Source organism: Rana temporaria, chromosome 5 (assembly GCF_905171775.1).
Source record: "Rana temporaria chromosome 5, aRanTem1.1, whole genome shotgun sequence".
Lineage (NCBI taxonomy): Eukaryota > Metazoa > Chordata > Amphibia > Anura > Ranidae > Rana > Rana temporaria.
The window spans coordinates 333,980,575-334,000,031 of record NC_053493.1 but is presented as its reverse complement, the minus strand read 5'-3'; the positions used below and the strand labels follow the sequence as shown (position 1 = coordinate 334,000,031).

Below are 19,457 nucleotides of genomic sequence, written 5' to 3'. Positions count from 1 at the left end.
GTGGAGTGCTCAGTTTGTGACATTTGTTTGTGATTCATACTATTGTCATCTCTTAGCTTACTTTATTCTATATTTCAATTTGAAATGATTTGCAGTACATTACATTTCATGTCTCTATAATAATTTCTTCACTTTTTGCTTCTCAGGTTTTCTTTAAAGAAATCTTCCTTTATATTCTGGAAACCTCAACAAGCTCTTTTGATCATAAATGGATGGTTATTCAGACTCTGACAAGGATCTGCGCAGGTACGAAACAAGCAGTTGCCTTGCCTCCATATCACACACTGAGTAACTGTCACTTCCTCTGCCTGTTCTGCCTAATGTGCTGTAGACTAAGTGACTGTCTATAATCGGCTATGTAATGCTCAATGTCTCCTGCAGATGCACAAGGTGTGGTGGACATTTATGTCAATTATGACTGTGACCTGAACGCAGCCAACATCTTTGAAAGATTGGTTAATGATCTCTCGAAGATTGCTCAAGGAAGAGGCAGTCAAGAACTCGGCATGTCAAATGTTCAGGTATGTAATTAACGTCTCATATATAATCTCCCTGTCAAGATTTATTTATTTGTTAATTTTTTTACTGCTAGAGACCATTAAATTAAGTAATAAACCAAATTTTTGTTTTTTTTAAAGTAAGCTTTGAAAGCTAGGCATTGGTTTGAGTTAAGAATTGTGATTGACTTCTGTCTTTTTACCTAAGTGTGTATAATTATTACGAACTATAATTAAACTATAGTTTTCTCATTACAGTGGAATGAAATTTGTTAAAATTTAGTCCAGATACATTTGTCCAGTGTTTGACCTTTCCAGCAGTGTCTTTTTAGATGTGTGGCCTCTGTATTCCAGGAGATTGTGCCGTTTTTGTCCTCTTTCTGCATTCTTTTTTGCTTGTCCTTAAAAAGGAGGTTCACTCTGTAGCTGCTGACTTTGAAATTAAAGGGCAGTTACTTTTCCAGGGATCCAGCGCCATCCTCAGCCAGGCCAGTTCTTTACTAGCCTTTGGGTTCCCAGCACTGACATCCTAACTGTGAGCAACTGGCTGTGCTGCTTTTGCCCACTGTGCATGCCTGAGCCAAGCTGCGCTCTGTGAATGGCCCCACAGTCTTCTGGGACCTGTGACTTGTCCTAGAAGACCATGGGGTCAAGTGGGAGTGGGTCCCTGTCAAAACTGGGTACTCAGCCCCCCCCCAAATTTTTTTGACAAATGTGGGAAGGAGGTTTAAATCGGAACTTCCCCTTTTGGGTGGAGTTTCAAAATAAAACATCTAGGCAAAACATACACCTTTCCCCATGCTTTATCCCTTTTTAGAGACCTTCTGAGTACAGAAAAATACATGCTAATCTGCCAGAAATGCATTCAGCTCCTCCCTCCCGCCGTATAGTAAAATGACGGCGGGCAGGATCCCCTCTCAGTCATTCGCCCAAGTGTCGCCACTCTTGCGCGCCCACTGAAGGGCCGAAACCCCAATCTCGGTAAAGAGCCGATGACGTGGCTTTTTACCCATGTGATTGGCTGTGTCCAATCACAGCCGATCACATGTAAGCACAGAAGTCCTATTTATCGTCTCTCCTCACCTCACTGACAGTGTGAGACGAGGAGAGCGGATCAGCGGCATCTCCTCGCAGGGGAGACCTGTACAGGTAATCGGGGCACTGATCATCAGTGCAGTGTCCAGGAGTGATGCCAGTCTGTCCACATCAGTGACAACAATCTGTGTACATCAGTGTCCATCAGTGCAGCATATTAGTGCCTCCTCATCAGTGTCGCCTCATTAGTGCCCATCTGTGGCGCCTCATCAGTGAAGGAGAAAAAATTATTTACAAATTTATTTTCAAAATTTTTGGTCTTTTTCAGCAGTGATTAACCGATTCCCGGCTGGCTCACGCAGATATACTGCACCAGAATGGCCCCCCTGGGCGAAATCTCATATGGGTATTGTAACGGTCACCACCGTTTACGACCTTCCATCCCATCCACGACAGCTTATCGACACTCCAACCAACAGACAGACCCGATCCATTCCATAAGAATTACCTCAATAACGAGACTGACAAGCTCTGTTACTGCGTCAAAATATGAACTGAACTTTTAATGGTTTCTTCTCAGCTTTTTATACAGTACAAGGCATGAAAGGAACAATCAACTTCCCACCCACACATCACACCGTGGGGGCTTCAATCACATTCTTTAGGCAGACGTTCTGTCTCCGACAAGTACATTCCACACATAAACAGTATTTAGCATACATAAATAGAGGTCTGGGAGCAGACCTGGATTAACACCTTTACAGCCTTACACAATGGTTAATGAAATGTCTAGGGGTAGATGCAATTAACACCTTTGAGCATCAATAGGCTTTAGACAGTGTTATCACACAATTAAAGGCCTTTCAAGAGCCAGCCTTATTTAACATGTTAACAGTCTTCACAGAGAGATGAGTCCTAGAATATTATTTGCAGGCATTGAGGAATATACTGTAGATCACTGTCCACGCCAAAACAATCCGACATGTGTCCCCCATCTCCTGGCTCAATCTGTGCCCAAAAGTCACTCCTGTTACATGGCTCCCTCCTTGTGGAACACTCCGGCAGACCCGGCTTGATCCTTTTCGGGTCAACTTGGGGATGTACGGAACTAGGAGGCCGGGATGACATCTGTTTGCCGGGATAAACCATCAGCATTGCCATTTGGCTTACCAGGTCGGTAGCTGATGGTGAAGGTGAATAATGGAATCCAGTTCTGGAACAGTCACTTGCTTTGCTCTCTCAATGGCTCCCAAAACCTGTTGCTGATGCTCTTGGGACAGATAAGGCACCACCTGCATGCAAATCCCATTTAATCTTTTGACAATTTCAGCCTGTTTGTGCATTTCAATGTTCAAGCCACGGGACATCTCATAATACATGACGTAGTGTCGTTGCATCTCTTGATTTCTCACTGGCTAACTTGTCACATTCCCATTTTAGACTGTGATATTGTGCCGGATCTACAGTACATGTCGGGGAAGATAGTCTTACCCGGGTCTCAGCAGCAAGCGAGTTGGTTCCAGCAACGAGGGTTGGGGCACAGGTAGTCACTGTGTGGGCTTCAGCGGGGCACATCGGGGCGTACGCAGAAACAAGGGGGGCCAAATCATTTCCCAGTAGTACATCTGTTGGCAAATCCTTCATCACCCCCACATTCACATGTCCCGAACCAACCCCCCAATCCAGGTGAACCCGGGCAACGGGTAGCCGGAAGACGGTGCCTCCCGCTACTCTTACGGCTACGGTGTCTCCGGTGTGCTGGCTCTCTGGGATGAGTTTCTTCTGTAGCAGGGTCATCGTGGCCCCAGTATCTCGTAGCCCCTTGGCTACCTTTCCATTGACCCGGACAGTCTGCCTGTGTTGCTGCCTGTTGTCCTAGTTAGCTGCTTGTATCGGATCTGCCTCGTGCAGAACGCCCCAATGTTCTTCCTCCTCAACGCAGTGGGCCGCAGGCATGGGTGTGCGGGGGTTCCCCCTTTCTGGCTGTCTCCATGACTGACTGCCTGGGTGGATTCAATGGACAGTCTAGCTTTCTGTGTCCTAGCTGTTTACACCCAAAACACCTGATGGGCTGGGAGTAGTCCTGGGAGTTGAACCTAGGCTGCTGAGGATAAGTGGCCGCTGGAGGTGGTGTTGTAGGACGGTCCGACTGGGGTTTGTAGGCAATAGCCGGCGGGGGTGCCGCTGATCGATAATCCACCCGAGCTGTGGTCTTGACCACAGAGTTGTCCAGTTTGCGGGCGTCTGTGTATTCGTCCGCCAGGCGAGCTGCTTCAGACAAGGAGAAAGGGTTTCTGTCCCAGACCCAATCTCTGACTTCCCAGGACAGTTTGTCAAAGAAGTGCTTCAGCAGGAACACCTGCAGCACCTCTTCCCCGGATTCTGCTTGGCATCCATCGACCCAGTGGGATGCTGTGCGGTGTAGGTGGCATGCCCACTCGGTATATGAGTCTCCAGTCTGCTTGCTCGTCTCTCGGAACCGCCTCCGGTATGCCTCCGGTGTGACGGCATACCTGGCCAAAAGTGCTTCTTTTACCAGTCCATAGTTCATAATATCCTTGTCTGGGATGGCCCTGAACGCTTCACTGGCCCGGCCGGACAATTTCCCAGACAAAATGGTAACCCATTCCTCTGTGGGCACCCGGTGTAGGGCACATTGCCGTTCAAAATCAGCAAGGTACCCATCAATCTCCCCTTCAGTTTCAATGAAGTTCTTAAAAGCAGCAAAATGTATCTTTCTCCTTTCAGTTGGTGCTGCTGTGACTTCGGCTGCTGCAGAACGTCTTTGCCGTAGCCGAATTTGCGTCCACAGCAGCTATAACTCGGTCTATGAACTCCGGTGGAGGGTTAGGGCCATAGTGTGCCAGTCTTAGTTTGACAGCCCGATCAAAACTTGCCTCCTCTGGGGTCCTGTCTGTTACGCTGGGCCTTTCCGTTAAGTTGGGTCTTTCCGCTCCATCCATTTGGACAAGTTCTGTGATCACCTCCATCTTCTTATGGTTGCTGGCTGGTCTGCCACGGTTCTCCAGTAGTCCTTGTAGCTTTCCTTTAAGCGATGGAATTATCCCGCTGCTAGCCACCAATTGCAACGGTCACCACTGTTTACGACCTTCCATCCCATCCACGACAGCTTATCGACACTCCAACCAACAGGCAGACCCGATCCATTACATAAGAATTCCCTCAATAACGAGACTGACAAGTTCTGTTACTGCGTCAAAATATGAACTGAACTTTTAATGGTTTCTTCTCAGCTTTTTATACAGTACAAGGCATGAAAGGAACAATCAACTTCCCACCCACACATCACACCGTGGGGGCTTCAATCACATTCTTTAGGCAGACGTTCTGTCTCCGACAAGTACATTCCACACATAAAACAGTATTTAGCATACCTAATTAGAGGTCTGGGAGCAGACCTGGATTAACACCTTTACAGCCTTACACAATGGTTAATGAAATGTCTAGGGGTAGATGCAATTAACACCTTTGAGCATCAATAGGCTTTAGACAGTGTTATCACACAATTAAAGGCCTTTCAAGAGCCAGCCTTATTTAACATGTTAACAGTCTTCACAGAGAGATGAGTCATAGAATATTCTTTGCAGGCATTAAGAAATATACTGTAGATCACTGTCCACGCCAAAACAATCCAACATGTGTCCCCCATCTCCTGGCTCAATCTGTGCCCAAAAGTCACTCCTGTTACAGGTATGTCCTTTTTTTCGGCCACCAGAGGGCGCGTGCCCGCTACGCGGCAGGGGACCGGATGCACGTGGCCAGCAGGCACGATTGCCGGACAATTTCCCAGACAAATGCGGTTAAATGCATTATTTTATTTTTATGCCTTAGGTTGCTCCTTTCAATGCTTTCCTAATACACCCCTTATTGACTTATTTAAAAAAGTTATTACGCACCTAAAGATTTTACAGTTGGTGACATAAAAATGTTAGAATGCAGTGGTAAATTCAGCTGTTCCATACAGTCTATAAGGAACAGAAAATAAAATTGATTGTAAGAAAAGGGAAGCTGGTTTTTAAATACATTTTAGTGTAAAAGATTGTAACACTCGCAAAGAAAATAGTGACATTACAGTGGGTTAATTCAAGTCTACTGTTCGTATAAATTAGCAGGTCATGTGTCAGCATTAGCCAATTACATTATTCTTTGGCACACAGGCTCCCTTACATAACGTAAATTTTAAGCTGGCCATATATGGATCAAAATTCAGCCGATACACCAGGGACCAGCCGAATTTCAATCCATGAATGGGCAGAGAGATCGACTTCTGTACAATCAATCGATTGACATTTGTACAACAGTCCTGTTGGAAATTTTTTACTATAGCAATCAGTTCTGATCAGTGTACTCTTGACGGCAGGGAAGTCTCTATGCTGTCAGAATACAAAAGGTCAGCGGATAGGATTCCCCCATCCACCTCGAATGTGCGTATAGGGAAATAGTCATTTCTTTTTTTGTTCAACCGAAAAAAAAAAAAAAAAACTCTATTAGACAGCCTAGATATTGATATGGGGACCCTCAAGTTTAGCTCCCTACTAGTGGACCATGCATACAATTCAGTGAATATTCATTATAAGAGATGCACAACAGAATATAATCAGACTATGGGTATGATACAAGAGATAGTCAGAGACTGTGGACATACTACGAGAGATGGTCAGAGACTGTGGACATACTACGAGAGATGGTCAGAGACTGTGGACATACTACGAGAGATGGTCAGAGACTGTGGACATACTACGAGAGATGGTCAGAGACTACAGAGTCAAAGTGAACATACTAAAAGAGTTCCAAATTATCCCCAGCAACTATTACTTTGCGTACCACCTCCCCCTCCCTTTAGATTGTAAGCTCCATGAGCAGGGTCCTCCTTATTCCTTCTGTATTGTAATTGTACTGTCTCCCCTCTACATTGTAAATTGCTGCGTAAACTGTTGGTGCTATATAAATCCTGTATAATAATAATAATCGTACACTGCAAAGAAAGCACCGCTCCAGGTCAGTCCACCACTATGTTGCCCCTGTAAATAGCTAGGGTGCAGATTCGGCTTGTACTGTTACATAATGATAAAGTGGATAACCGCACACCCCGAAGAAATAAAACTCCAGCTTCTTTATTTCAACCATTAAAATCTTGACAGCAGCACCGCTACACAAGGAAAATGGTTGACGCGTTTCACAGGAAATGCATCAACTGTGTTCCTGGTGTAGCTGTGCTGCTGTTAAGATTTAAATTGTTGAAATAAAGAAGCTGGAGTTTTTCTTCGAGGTGTGTGGTTATCCACTTTTCCATTTGCGCTATAGGAGTTGGATACTGAGAACATGCTTCTGGACACATATTGCATGGAGCTGCTAGAAATCACTGCTATAACAGGGCATTAGGAAAATTAAAGATGAGCTTCTCCAGGGCCCAAGTGGGCCTCCTAAGAGGTGCTAAAGGGCCACAAGTTGGGAACCAAGTGCCTATATATGGCATATTGTTTAATGATTACCAATTATATAAATATGTTATATGTAAGTGAGAGAAAAAGACAAAAAAAGATAAAAAAAAAATGTGACAGACTTGATGGACCATTTGGTCTTTTTTTTATTTTTAACTAAACCAGAAATGCGATTTAAAACGTTTGGGAGTAGATGGTGGACATAATACAACCATTACTACATGTGGATGGTGACTTTTTATTAGAATTTTTCAGTATATGATGCTTTGGTATGTTTTCTGTGTAACCCTGTACATGTTGCTAATGTCATAGTTACAAGAAAAAGTTGGAAATGCAAAGTGGAATATATACGCTGCTTGGGAATGTGGAGGGGGGGGGGGGTTTAAAGCAATCCTTTTGCTTTACCCTGCCTGGACAATGCACAAATTTGTTTTTAAGTTTAAAGCCAGTTTCCCTACACAGATAAAGGCATTAACAATATTCTTGACTACTAAATACATACGGTATATATATATTTTTATATAATATATTAGGCTATTGAAAGACTGAGTTAAGGTTGCCTGAATTAATTCAGTGAGATATTCCACTCCATTAGAGACAAATGTTTTTTTTGAATAATCATTTTAAATTATAACATTTTTATACACTTACTGGCCACTATTAGGTACACTTTGCTAGTACCCGGTTGGACCCCCTTTTGCCTTCAGAACTGCCTTAATTCTTCATGGCATAGATTCAACAAGGTGTTGGAAACATTCCTGAGATTTTGGTCCATATTGAGTTGATATGATAGCATCACACAGTTGCTGCAGATTTGTCAGCTGCACATCCAAGATGCAAATCTCTCATTCAACCCCATTCCAAAGGTTTGAGATCTGATGACTGTGGAGGCCATTGGAGTTCAGTGACCTCATTGTCATGCTCAAGAAACCAGTGGTGAGATGATTGGAGCTTTGTGACATGGTGCATTATCCTGCTGGAAGGAGCCATCAGAAGATTGGTACACTGTAGTCATAAAGGGATGATTGGTACTAAGGGGCCCAAAGTGTGCCAAGAAAATATCCCCCACACCATTACACCACCAACCCGAACCATTGATGCAAGGCAGTATGGATCCATGCTTTCATGTTTACGCCAAATTCTGACCCTACCATCTGAATGTCACAGCTGAAATCAAGACTCCTCACCAAACCAGGCAACGTTTTCCAATCTTATTCAAATTCAGTGAGCCTGTGCGAATTGTAGCCTCAGTTTAATGTTAGCTGGCAAAAGTGGCACCCAGTGTGGTCTTCTGCTGCTGTAGCCCAGCTGCTTCAAGGTTCGATGTGTTGTGCGATTCTGCATACCTTGTTATAACAAGTGGTTATATGAGTTACTGTTGCCTTTCTATCATCTCGAACCAGCCTGCCCATTCTGCTCTGACCTCTGACATCAAGGCATTTTTGTCCACACAACCTCCGCTCACTGGATAGTCTCTCTTTTTCGAACTAGTCTCTGTAAACTCTAAGAGATGTTTGTGCTTGAAAATCCCAGTATATCAGCAGTTTTTGAAATGCTCAGACCAGCCTGTCTGGCACCAACAACCATGCCATGTTCTAAGTCATTTAAATACCCATTCTTACTCATTCTTACTCACTCTGATGCTCGGTTTGAACTTGACAGTTGTCTTCACCTAATGCTAAATGCATTGAGTTGCTGCCATGTGATTGGCTGACCTAACCCTAAGCAATTTGTGTTACCAAGTAATTGAACAGGTGTACCTAATAAAGTGTCAGTTGAGTGTATAAGGCAAGCATCTGTCTTGGTGTTCTCATACGCATAGTCCATTGTAAGTGTATTGAAAATATATGTAACTGGTGTTAGTTCGACTACCTTTTATCTTATTATTTTCCTAAGTTTTCTTGGAATTGTTATCGGACTAAATAATTTCTCTGCCAGTGGTTCCTAGAATAGAGGCTAATGGAAAGGCACATTTTTCATGTAGAGAGAACTGTCAGTAATATGTTTGTGTTTTGTTACTGAGTGTCAGTGTTTTTTAACACTATCTAATGTGTTTTGCATTGAAGGAATTAAATCTACGGAAGAAAGGTCTGGAGTGCCTGGTGTCCATATTAAAATGTATGGTGGAGTGGAGCAAAGACCTATATGTTAATCCAAACTCTCAGACTACTCTGGGTATGTATCATCAAAGTCTTATCCTAAAACGGGATTTCTCAACCAGGTTTCTCCAGAGGTTGCTGGGGCTTCTTTTGAGCACCTTCTGCTTCTCAAAATTCCCACTGACATTTTTTGATCTTTTTAGCTCTCTGTAAGGAGATTATTCTTCCCAATGATCTCAAGTGCAAGAAGTATTCTTCCCACTGACCATCAAACTTAATGTATCAAGATTTGTAGATATATTGATTTTTAGCAGAGCTTCCCTGACACCAGAAAGTTATTTTTTGGATTCCGCAGTGTTGAAAAAGTTGCGAGAGAAGGCTGCCTTGGAGGCTAAGTTCACCTATTTAATAAACTATAGTATACAGTCAGTGTATTCAAAAGCACTGTGCACCTTTGAAATATTGTGCTGAGTTTAAAGTATTTTTTTTTTTACACCTACGATTCATATTCCCGATATGTGCCTGCTGTAGCAAAAATGAAAAGGTGTCCCGTTCTCTTTGTATTTCTTCCTTTTATGTGAAATCCCTGATGTTCCTGCCAGTCCCTCTGCTTTCCTTTTAAAGACTGACTACAGTAAGCAGGAGAACATATTGTGGTCAGTTCTCTAGCTATGCTGGGAACTCAGCCTGTTCTCCTCCAATGATCGGACTTGTCCTGACACCCCCCCCCTACACAGCCTTTCGCTGGTGGGAGGCTCAGTGTGCTGATGCTTCTCGTCCCCCAGCTCTTATGCAGCTGGGAACAGAGGGAATGTGACCACTTATATAAAAGGGGAAAAAGGGTATTTATAATGTTTTTTTGTTTTTTTTAATGTTTTGCCTTTAATTTCTGTTTTAAACTGAATAGGTTGTTTTACAAGGCGATTGTTTACAATCACTTTAAGGCATACCTGTAGGGTTGATCGGGTCTCCCGATGGGATGGGAGAGCCAGAGAAAGCTGTGGAAGTGGGGAACATCCCCTCCCGCTGCTTGTTAATGCAATCCAGCGACTAGTTAGCTGCTGGCATTACTTTTAGAGCACTCTTCCCCTGTGTTTAAAAACGATGCATGTGCAGTGCTCTTCCCCTGCAGTACCATAACTAAGCTCAGCCACTACTTCCACAGAGGAAAAAGGTCTGCACACTGCACATGTGTAATTTTTGAGTGGCAGAGAGGCTCATTAAGTGTAATTTCTGCATGATCAGCTTCCAAAATGCACAGGTAACATTAGGGGTCTATTATTATTATTATTATTATACAGGATATATGTAATGCCAACAGTTGACGTAGCACATTACAATATAGAACGAGAGGGTACATCTACAATTCAAGAAGAGGGTTAAGAGGGCCCTGCTTACAATCACTAGACCGTGCAGGCAGTTTTATTGATGTCTTTCAGGGCATAGATACAGCCGCTGTGTCCCAATATAGCATCCGTGTGTGTGTCCCCAAATGCAGCAGGGACACGTACCCACACAGATGTCATATTGGGACACAGCAGCTGTGTGTGTGCAGTTGCTGTGTCCCATTAGACATCAATGGGAATGCATGGAACACCCAAGCATCCCAGCGTGAGTAAACATGGCCCTGCACAGCCATATGGTATTCTACTCCATCTAGCAATGAAGCCTTAGATCAGGCATCACTAAATGGCGGACCACGGCCTGGATCCGGACCAAGTCACTGTCTCATCTGGTCCCGCAATTGTGCCGTTTAGGAGCTAGTTCTGTCGCCCAGGCACTGCTGCTGTCGTCATCACAGAGAGCAGGAGGCAGGACAGGTCAGGAGCGAGAGGCACAGTAGCACTGCATGGAGGGCAGGAGCAGGTGCTGGCCCGAAATAACTGCAGATTTACTAGCAGGTAGTTGGTTTGTGGGTCACAGAGCAGTCCTAGCAACTAACCACCAGCTCGTTAATATGCTCGTTAAGTTCACTTCAGCAGCTCCCGCTCACCATGCAGTGCTACTGTTCCTCTCGCTCCCGAACTGTCCTGTCTTCCGCTCTCTGTACCTGTCGGGTAGCGGAGTGAGGACATGGCACTGAAGAATGGGGGAGTAGAGTATTCTTGATGTGAGGTTGAGAGCTCAACTTGTGGGGGGGGGTGATGTATTAAACGGGGCTGAGCACATTACTGTGTGTGTGTGGGGGGGGGGGGGTGATGATGTAAAGGGGTCAAAAGGACTACTGGGGAAAGAGGGGGTGATATAAAGTGACTGAGAGCCCTATTGTGAGGTGGGGTGAAGTAAAGGGACGGTAAGCTCTGCTGTGGGGGGTGAGCAGAGGAGGACACTATTGTGGGGGGTGATGTGAGAGGGGCAGAGGACACTACTGGGGGAGTGTTGATGTGAAGGAGGTCTTTAGAACACTACTGTGAAGGGGCAGAGGACACCGATGTAAGAATGGGATTGTGATATAAGAGGAGTGGGGGGGGGGGGGCTGTGATGTGAAGGACCCTGAATCATTGGACAAATATGCGATTCGGACCAAGTTTTAATGATAGGACCTTCTGGAATGTCCCCACTAAGTTTTTTTTTTTCTTGTATTAGAGTGATAAACAATCTTAATGTTGGAGTTTCCCTTTCTCTTCTGTTGACAGTGGTGGAGACACAGCAATACATTTATAATGTATATCAGCAGCGTTTGCTTTTTAATACTGCAAAGAAGTAATATATACTTTTGTTTTCTTGTATTTGCGGGAAACATATGCCCACACAGTTCAATAGTATTTTTTATTCTACAGGGCAGGAAAAACCTGTAGAGCAAGAGACCAATGAGACCAAGCACCCGGAGACCATCAATCGATATGGAAGTTTGAACTCATTGGATTCTACCACCTCTTCAGGCATCGGCAGCTACAGCACACAGATGTCTGGCACAGACAACCCAGAACAGTTTGAAGTCTTGAAACAGCAAAAAGAGATTATAGAGCAAGGAATAGATTTGTAAGTTTGGCTGCTCTTTAGGATTGCTGCTGCTGGTAAACCCTGTGTGGTTCTTGTTTATGAGAATGATTTTGTAGCCTATCCAAAATAAAAAGTCTACTTTCCTAAAATTATGAAAAGCTGAAAAAAAATTGTTTTCTTTTAGAGAAGTTTGTTGTGTCTCTACCCTGCCCAATTACTAAAAATCCAGAGTAAAGTGAATGCAGAGAAAAATGCTGCAATCGCCCACAAATGATATTTCAGTTATGGTTGAACCCTCTGGCTTCTTGTGTATTTTATTGTTTAGAACATCCGAGCAGTTTTCAATTCTTCCCCAAGCCAAGGGTATTGTCAAACAAGGTAGTGTCACTCTTCCTGCTGCATACCCGACAAAAGCAAGACCCACTCATTCTTTCTTCATCAGGTGAGAGAAAGTGGACACTCCAAAACATTGAGTAATCTGCTGAAGTCCTCTAGCCACTTCAAGACCGCAATATGTATATATAGCTGGTGATTCTCTTGTGTAAAAGCGATCCAAGTGGGCGATTAGCCGCTGAATTGTTTTTAGAAGCCACGGGAGAGGTCCTCTCCACCCCCTCCTGCTGCTCGCCAGTGTTTATCGGGCTTACCCTTTAGATCGTCTCTCCTCACCTCCATGATCAAGGAGCGACGTCAGGATGTCACTTCCAGTCTAGGGTGAAAGTAAACAATTTTTTATTTATTTTTTGATCTGACGCTTTCACCCCAGATCTCTCCATAAAGATGACCTGTAATCCCTTATTTCTGTCACAAGAGATGTTTACAAATACTGTGTGACATAAAAAATTGCACTGATCGACATTTTATTCTCTAGGTTCTTTGAGAGATATTATATATATATATATATATATATATATAATGTTTGAAGTTCTAAGTAATTTTCTATTAAAAATGCAGATGTTTACTTGTCCACAAAAAGTACCAGAAAAGGCCTGGTCTTCAAGTGGTGCATAACCCAATCAGACAATTCTCTCTAGAATTGGAATATAACTTATGAATGGACTTTTCTGGTGTTTTCTTTTCAGTCCGTCTAATTCAGCAGATCATAATTTCCAAATGTATTGATTCAGGAGAATGTCTTCTGACAAATCAATACTTTCATCAGAAGCAGTCATATGTCGTCCTATCCTGCTAATCAGTACAACTTAATATGTATATAACACTTTTTTCTTATACTGATTTCATCTCACAGTAACGAAAATAAAATAAACACAAAATAATAATGCAGTTAATTAATTAATTTTTTAATTCAAAGATCGGCACACATTATGAAACAGTTTGTCAAAAAAAAAACATTGGAAGTGGACTATCCAGCAACAACTAATTGGCTTTTAGTTTCCTGCAGTCCCTTTTATTTAGGAGATTTTTTGAAGAAGAATTCAAGACATGTGGGTAATTTTATACATGGTTACACAGCTGGGATCAATGTAACTATCCATATAGCATACCTGATTGATGACCGATGTCTCTTAAAACTGGAAATCATGAAGTAGACCCTATTAACAGTGATCTCCACTTGCCTCAGGGTACGGTGCCGAGTGGCTTCCTGCTGCATTCTGAACACAAAAGGTTTGCCGCATTTTCTTAATAAATGGATAACACTTTATACATTAAGAAAATAAAAAACATTCTCTGAATAGGGCCTGTACTGAGCGGCCAACCTCCTGAGATCATAATGCAGCAGGGCAGCCACTCGATGCGGGATCCGGAAGCGAAGGGATATCACTGGAGTAACGATGTCTACTTCAGCAATTTCCAGTTTCCAGGGACATTGGCCAGGTATGGTATATGAATTTATTTACTTATAGCTCTTTCACTTAATCATACCTGTTCAATTTGCCTTGCTGAATAAAGCCAGTCTGTATTTGAAGATAAGCGTCTCCCAGAAATCGAAAATTCCATTGAATCTAGTGTGCTTTTTACCATAAAGCAGTTGTATATGTTTCCATAGATTCGGTAATGCAATCCACCATTTATACACCCAATGCGCTGATTAGGTTACAAACATTACTGTCACAGCTTCTTTATGCAGAAAGTTGTTGTCAGCCTCTGCTCCCTGAATTCTCAATTGGCTTGGGGTGTTCAGTGTTATCCCTTGACTGAGAGAGTCTCTTAAATCTTTTATATTAATGGATTGTCTGCCTTAGTAACAGGCTATTTCTGCCTAGACAACTGCATACTAAAAGCATGAAAAATTGTCAAAATGATAGATACAATGACACACTTGACTTAATATTTCTTCTAGTTGAGTGCACTACCCTTCTTCACAAAGCAGCTTCTCTGTACCGAATGCATAAAGCCTTTTCCTGATCATAGCATTTAGACTCCTTTGAATTGTGCTCATGATTGCCTAAGTTTGAGATACACTGACTTTCAATTTTTTCCAAGTCTAAAAATAATTTAGCCCATTCTTTGAAATTGAAATTGGGTGTTTGTATCACTTGATAATTAATTCTGTATATCTAAGCATTTTCTTTTGTCTTTAACTGAGCAGATTTAACAAGAAACCAAAAAGGGGAATCCAATATTTGCAAGAGCAAGGAATGCTGGGAAACACTCCAGAAGACATTGCTCAGTTCCTGCATCAAGAGGAGCGATTAGACTCAGTAAGAATGCCTTTAATTTTATCTCTGTGAAACACATCGTGATTATAGATGTGGAGCCCAGAGCTTGTTTTGATGTCTGCCCTTTGAAGAGGTCCATGTTTTTTAAGATCTTCTAACCTTTTGTGCCTGACAGAATGTCTTCAGAGAAATGCTTATGACTTAAAATGTTTCTCGAGTGTGCTGCTAAATTAGATATTATTTTCTCAAAACTGTTATCTGCAGCTAAAGTGCACCTGTAGTATTAGAGTGTACAGTATGTCGTAAAATAGAAGGTTAGAGGCCATAACACGCACTTTTTCCAGTACTGAAATTTTGGCTTCATTTTGAAAGAGTTAAAGTGGTTGTAAACCCTCCAATATACCTGGTGAAGTAACTTGCCTCATGTGATACACAGAGAGGAAACAAATCCACCTATATAAGTGTTCCTTGTTTATCTGTTTTCTCTACAACCCTTCAAAAGTGCAGATTTGTGATAAAATCCTTCTGCATCTGTGAGAAGCAGAAGGGTGGGGTGAAGAGATGCAGTTACAGTGTGTGATTGCTGATTGTAGGAAAGGGACACCCCCCCCCCCCACACACACACACTACAAAGGAAGGATACAGAGCTGCTGTGTTCTGAATAGACAGTGTGCTGAGCTCCCTCCCCTATCAATATTTATCTCATGTGTGGGGAAAACTTCTCAGATGTGACCCATGCTGATAACGGAGGAATGGAGCACCAGAGAGAAATTACACTCTGGAGAGAGATAAGTAAATGCTACATATATATGTGCTTTGTTCAGATTTTATGACTGAGGTTTACAACCACTTTAAAAGAGAATTTTAGGTTTCCTGGCTTTTTAAATATTTTATTGGGGCCAGCTTAGACTAAAATTGTTTGCATGTCAGAACAAACTCGCTACTCTTAGAGCCGGTTCACACTGGGGAGACTTGCGATCCGACTTCATGTCGCCTCAAGTCGTCCCAAGTCGCGCTGTAGAGAAAAACAATGGAAGTGAATGGGAGCGGTGTTAATACACACGACTCAAGGCGATCCGACTTCAGAAAAGGTTCCTGTACTACTTCAATCCGACTTGTAGGCGATTTGTACCCATTGATTTCAATGGAAGTCGCCTCAGAAGTCGGATCACTGTCTTAACTGAAGCGACTTTCCAGGAAGATGACATACATTTCTCAGGCAAACCTCTCCTGCCCCCCTCCCTCCCCCTCCCTCTCCCAGAGCTGATTGTTGTTTTATTGGCCACTGGAAAGTCTCCTGTCCTGGAGACGACTTCAAGTTGTGTTGTAAATCGCCCCAGATCGCCCTGTGGTTCATGTTCAAGGCGTGTCGGAGTCGCCTCTGAAAGTCGCGCTGGAAGTCGTGTCGCCCTAGTGTGAACCGACTCTCAGGCTGTAATATACAATAGTAGCTTGTGCTAGGCCATAATCTGTGGGTAAGAGGCCCTTCCAAAACACACACAGTGACAGTGGGTTCTGTCACACTATGTACAGTAAGTGGTGGTCTGTTCCAGTAGCGGTGCTGGCAGCCTCCACTCTACTGTCGGATATACAGTTGCTTATTTAACATCTGCACCTATTAACGTGTGTTTTTTATTTATTTTTACGTGAATACAAGGCTTCCTCTGATTGGCCAAGGGGGAGTGGTTGGGTAGATGTCAGTCTTCCACCTTGGCCAATCAGAAGAAGCCTTGCATTCATTGAGAAAATACAAACTTCTCCTAAATGGTGGGGTTCGGTGCAGCCTACTCTCTTTAATTCTAGCAGTTAAGGGGAAGTCTCTGGTACTGCTACAAGAACAGAGTGCCACCTGTTGTACATAGCACAAGGTACTATACATTACAGCTTAATCAGCAGCCAGTTAGTTCTTACCGTACTTACAAATAATTTGTTGGCCCAAACATTTTTTAATTTTATTTTTTAAAACATTATTTATTAAGATCTTTAGCAAGTAAGACAGTACAAATACAAAAAGGTACAGGCATACCCCACTTTTAAGTACACAATGGGGTTTATTTACTAAAGCTGGAAAGTGCAAAATCAGGCTTAGTGTAGTGAAACAAGTTATGACCTATAAGGTCCTGAACATATAGAAACAAGTAAAACTGTAGTACACATCCACATATTTATATGTACATCTCCATAGTAAAAGAGGTTAATAATTAGGAGTTTTGTTCATAAAGTAATCTCAGTCTTGCATAGAATGATGTATAATTAATATACTTAAGGGGAGAGGAGAAAATAATAACCAAGGACAATATTCATAAGAATATGGCAGAAAAAGGAGAAAATATTCAAGAAAAGTAGAAAACGTGCACAGTGATATATTTGCATACTGATAGATATAGTATATTATATCTGTATATTCTGTTAACTTTATACTAATGGGACCATGTTTTCCAGATTTTATCAAATAGAAAATAAGCTAACATTTTTCGTAGCTAAATTTAGTGTAAACTATATTAATAACTTCCAACAGGCTAAGAGTCAGGAGAATTCTTTTTTTAAATGCCCCAAAACCTAGAATTCTCTCTCAAGTGTTCCTGTGCGTTTCCTTCACAGTGCTCCTCCTTACCATGGTATTAGCAGGGGGGTATCATAGCATGTGGAAGAAAAAATGGTGACATGCTTTGCTGTCATCAAAAACTGTAGTACATCCCTGTGTCACCTAAAGTTTCCACAATTGCTTTAGAAAAGAAATATACAGAGCAGGACTTCGTATCCATAGAGGGATTGATGGTTATGATGGGAGTACCTTAAAAGTCAAACTTTTCATAAGAAAATAATGTCTCCAAGAAAGTTGCGTACACTGCAGAAATTCTAGGAATTGTCACTGCATGAATTTTTTTTGTTGTTCTTTTTGGATAATGACTTGCATTGCAGTCTCCTGTTCCTTCATGAGTGTTGAAGCGGAGCGCCACCAAAAAAGGGCACGTTCCGCTTTAAAGCGGGGGTTCACCCTTAGAGGGCACTTTTTCCCCTTAGATTCCTGCTTGTTTTCTCTAGGGGAATCGGCTATTTGTTTTAAAATATGTGCAGTACTTACCCGTTTACGAGATGCATCCTCTCCGTCGCTTCCGGGTATGGGCTGCGGGAATGGGCGTTCCTTCTTGATTGACAGTCTTCCGAGAGGCTTCCGACGGTCGCATCCATCGCGTCACGATTTTCCGAAAGAAGCCGAACGTCGGTGCGCAGGCGCAGTATAGAGCCGCACCGACGTTCGGCTTCTTTCGGCTACGAGTGACGCGATGGATGCGACCGTCGGAAGCCTGTCAATCAAGAAGGAACGCCCGCTCCCGAAGACCCATACCCGGAAGCGACGGAAGAAGATGCATCTCGAAAACGGGTAAGTACTGCTCATATTTTAATACAAATAGCTGATTCCCCTAGACCGAACGAGCAGGAATCTAAGGGGAGAAAATTGTTTTTTTTATAAATGGGTGAACTCCCGCTTTAAGCACTCCTCCCCTGCCACATTTAGCATGTCAACTTGCTGGTTTTGACAGGTAACGGCTCCCACTTCTGCTCGGATCGCTTAGTTCTCCTCTCCCTCCCTGCGGTCTCCTAGACTGCCAGACCATTCGGCAGCCGCATCGTGGTTTGCAACCAGCTGTGAAGCCGCAAGCTGTCACAGCCGGGTGCCCACAATTTAAATGGTGACTCTGGGGAGAGGAGAGGTAGAGCAACGACGGAACGGGTTACTACATCGCTGGTGAGTGTTTTTTTTTTTAAAAAAAATTTAGTTTTGAAGCTGCTGACTTTTAGCCCCCGTTCACACCTAGGCGTATATACGCCTGTAGTGCGACGCCGCTGCAGCCCCGAGACGCCAGAGGGATGATTTAACATGCACCTCTATGGAGATGGTTCACATCTCCACGCCGAACGCCATCTGCCTGCCGCCTGAAAAAAAGTCCCGGACCTTTTTTTCAGGCGGCTTTCGGCGTTCGGCATAGGAGATGTGAACCATCTCCATAGAGGGGGTGAGGCTGCATTTACAATCGCGGCGTTTTGTCTCCGCAAAACGCGGTACAAAACGCTGCTATTTGTCGCCGCAATTCGCGGGACAAAACGCTGCAATTTTGTACGCCGAGGTGTGAATGCAGTCTTAACCGCTTCCCGACCTCCTCATGTACATATACGTCAGCAGAATGGCACGGACAGGCACATGTACGTACCTGTACGTCCTCTGCTAGACGTGGGTGGGGGGTCCGATCGGGACCCCCCCCGGTACATGCGGAGGTCGGGTCCGCTCGGGGAGCGATCCGGGACGACGGCGCGGCTATTTGTTTTTAGCCGCTCCGTCGCAATCGCTCCCCGGAGCTGAAGAACGGGGAGAGCCATGTGTAAACACGGCTTCCCCGTGCTTCACTGTGGCGGCGCATCGATCGGGTGATCCCCTTTATAGGGGAGATCCGATCGATGATGTCATTCCTACAGCCACACCCCCCTACACTAGTAAACACACACACAGTGATCCCTAAATGTTACAGCGCCCCCTGTGTTTAACTCCCAAACTGCAACTGTCATTTTCACAATAAAGAATGCAATTTAAATGCATTTTTTGCTGTGAAAATGACAATGGTCCCCAAAATGTGTCAAAATTGTCCGAAGTGTCCGCCATAATGTCGCAGTCACGAAAAAAATCGCTGATCGCCGCCATGAGTAGTAAAAAAAAATAAAAAAAATGAAAATGCAAAAAAACTATCCCCTATTTTGTAAACGCTATAAATTTTGCGCAAACCAACCGATAAACGATTATTG

At 43.3% G+C, this 19,457-nt stretch overlaps 1 protein-coding gene across 1 annotated transcript in view; it reads left to right on the top strand.

Annotated features, from left to right (window-relative positions):
- The window catches only part of ARFGEF1 (ADP ribosylation factor guanine nucleotide exchange factor 1), a 232,892-nt gene that overhangs the window by 127,216 nt on the left and 86,219 nt on the right, over positions 1–19,457 (top strand). Inside the window, exons 11-15 of the mRNA XM_040354367.1 lie at positions 147–246; positions 382–521; positions 9,061–9,169; positions 11,874–12,075; positions 14,588–14,699. Coding sequence (XP_040210301.1) covers positions 147–246; positions 382–521; positions 9,061–9,169; positions 11,874–12,075; positions 14,588–14,699 — 663 coding nt within the window. The remainder of the gene's footprint in view (positions 1–146; positions 247–381; positions 522–9,060; positions 9,170–11,873; positions 12,076–14,587; positions 14,700–19,457) is intronic.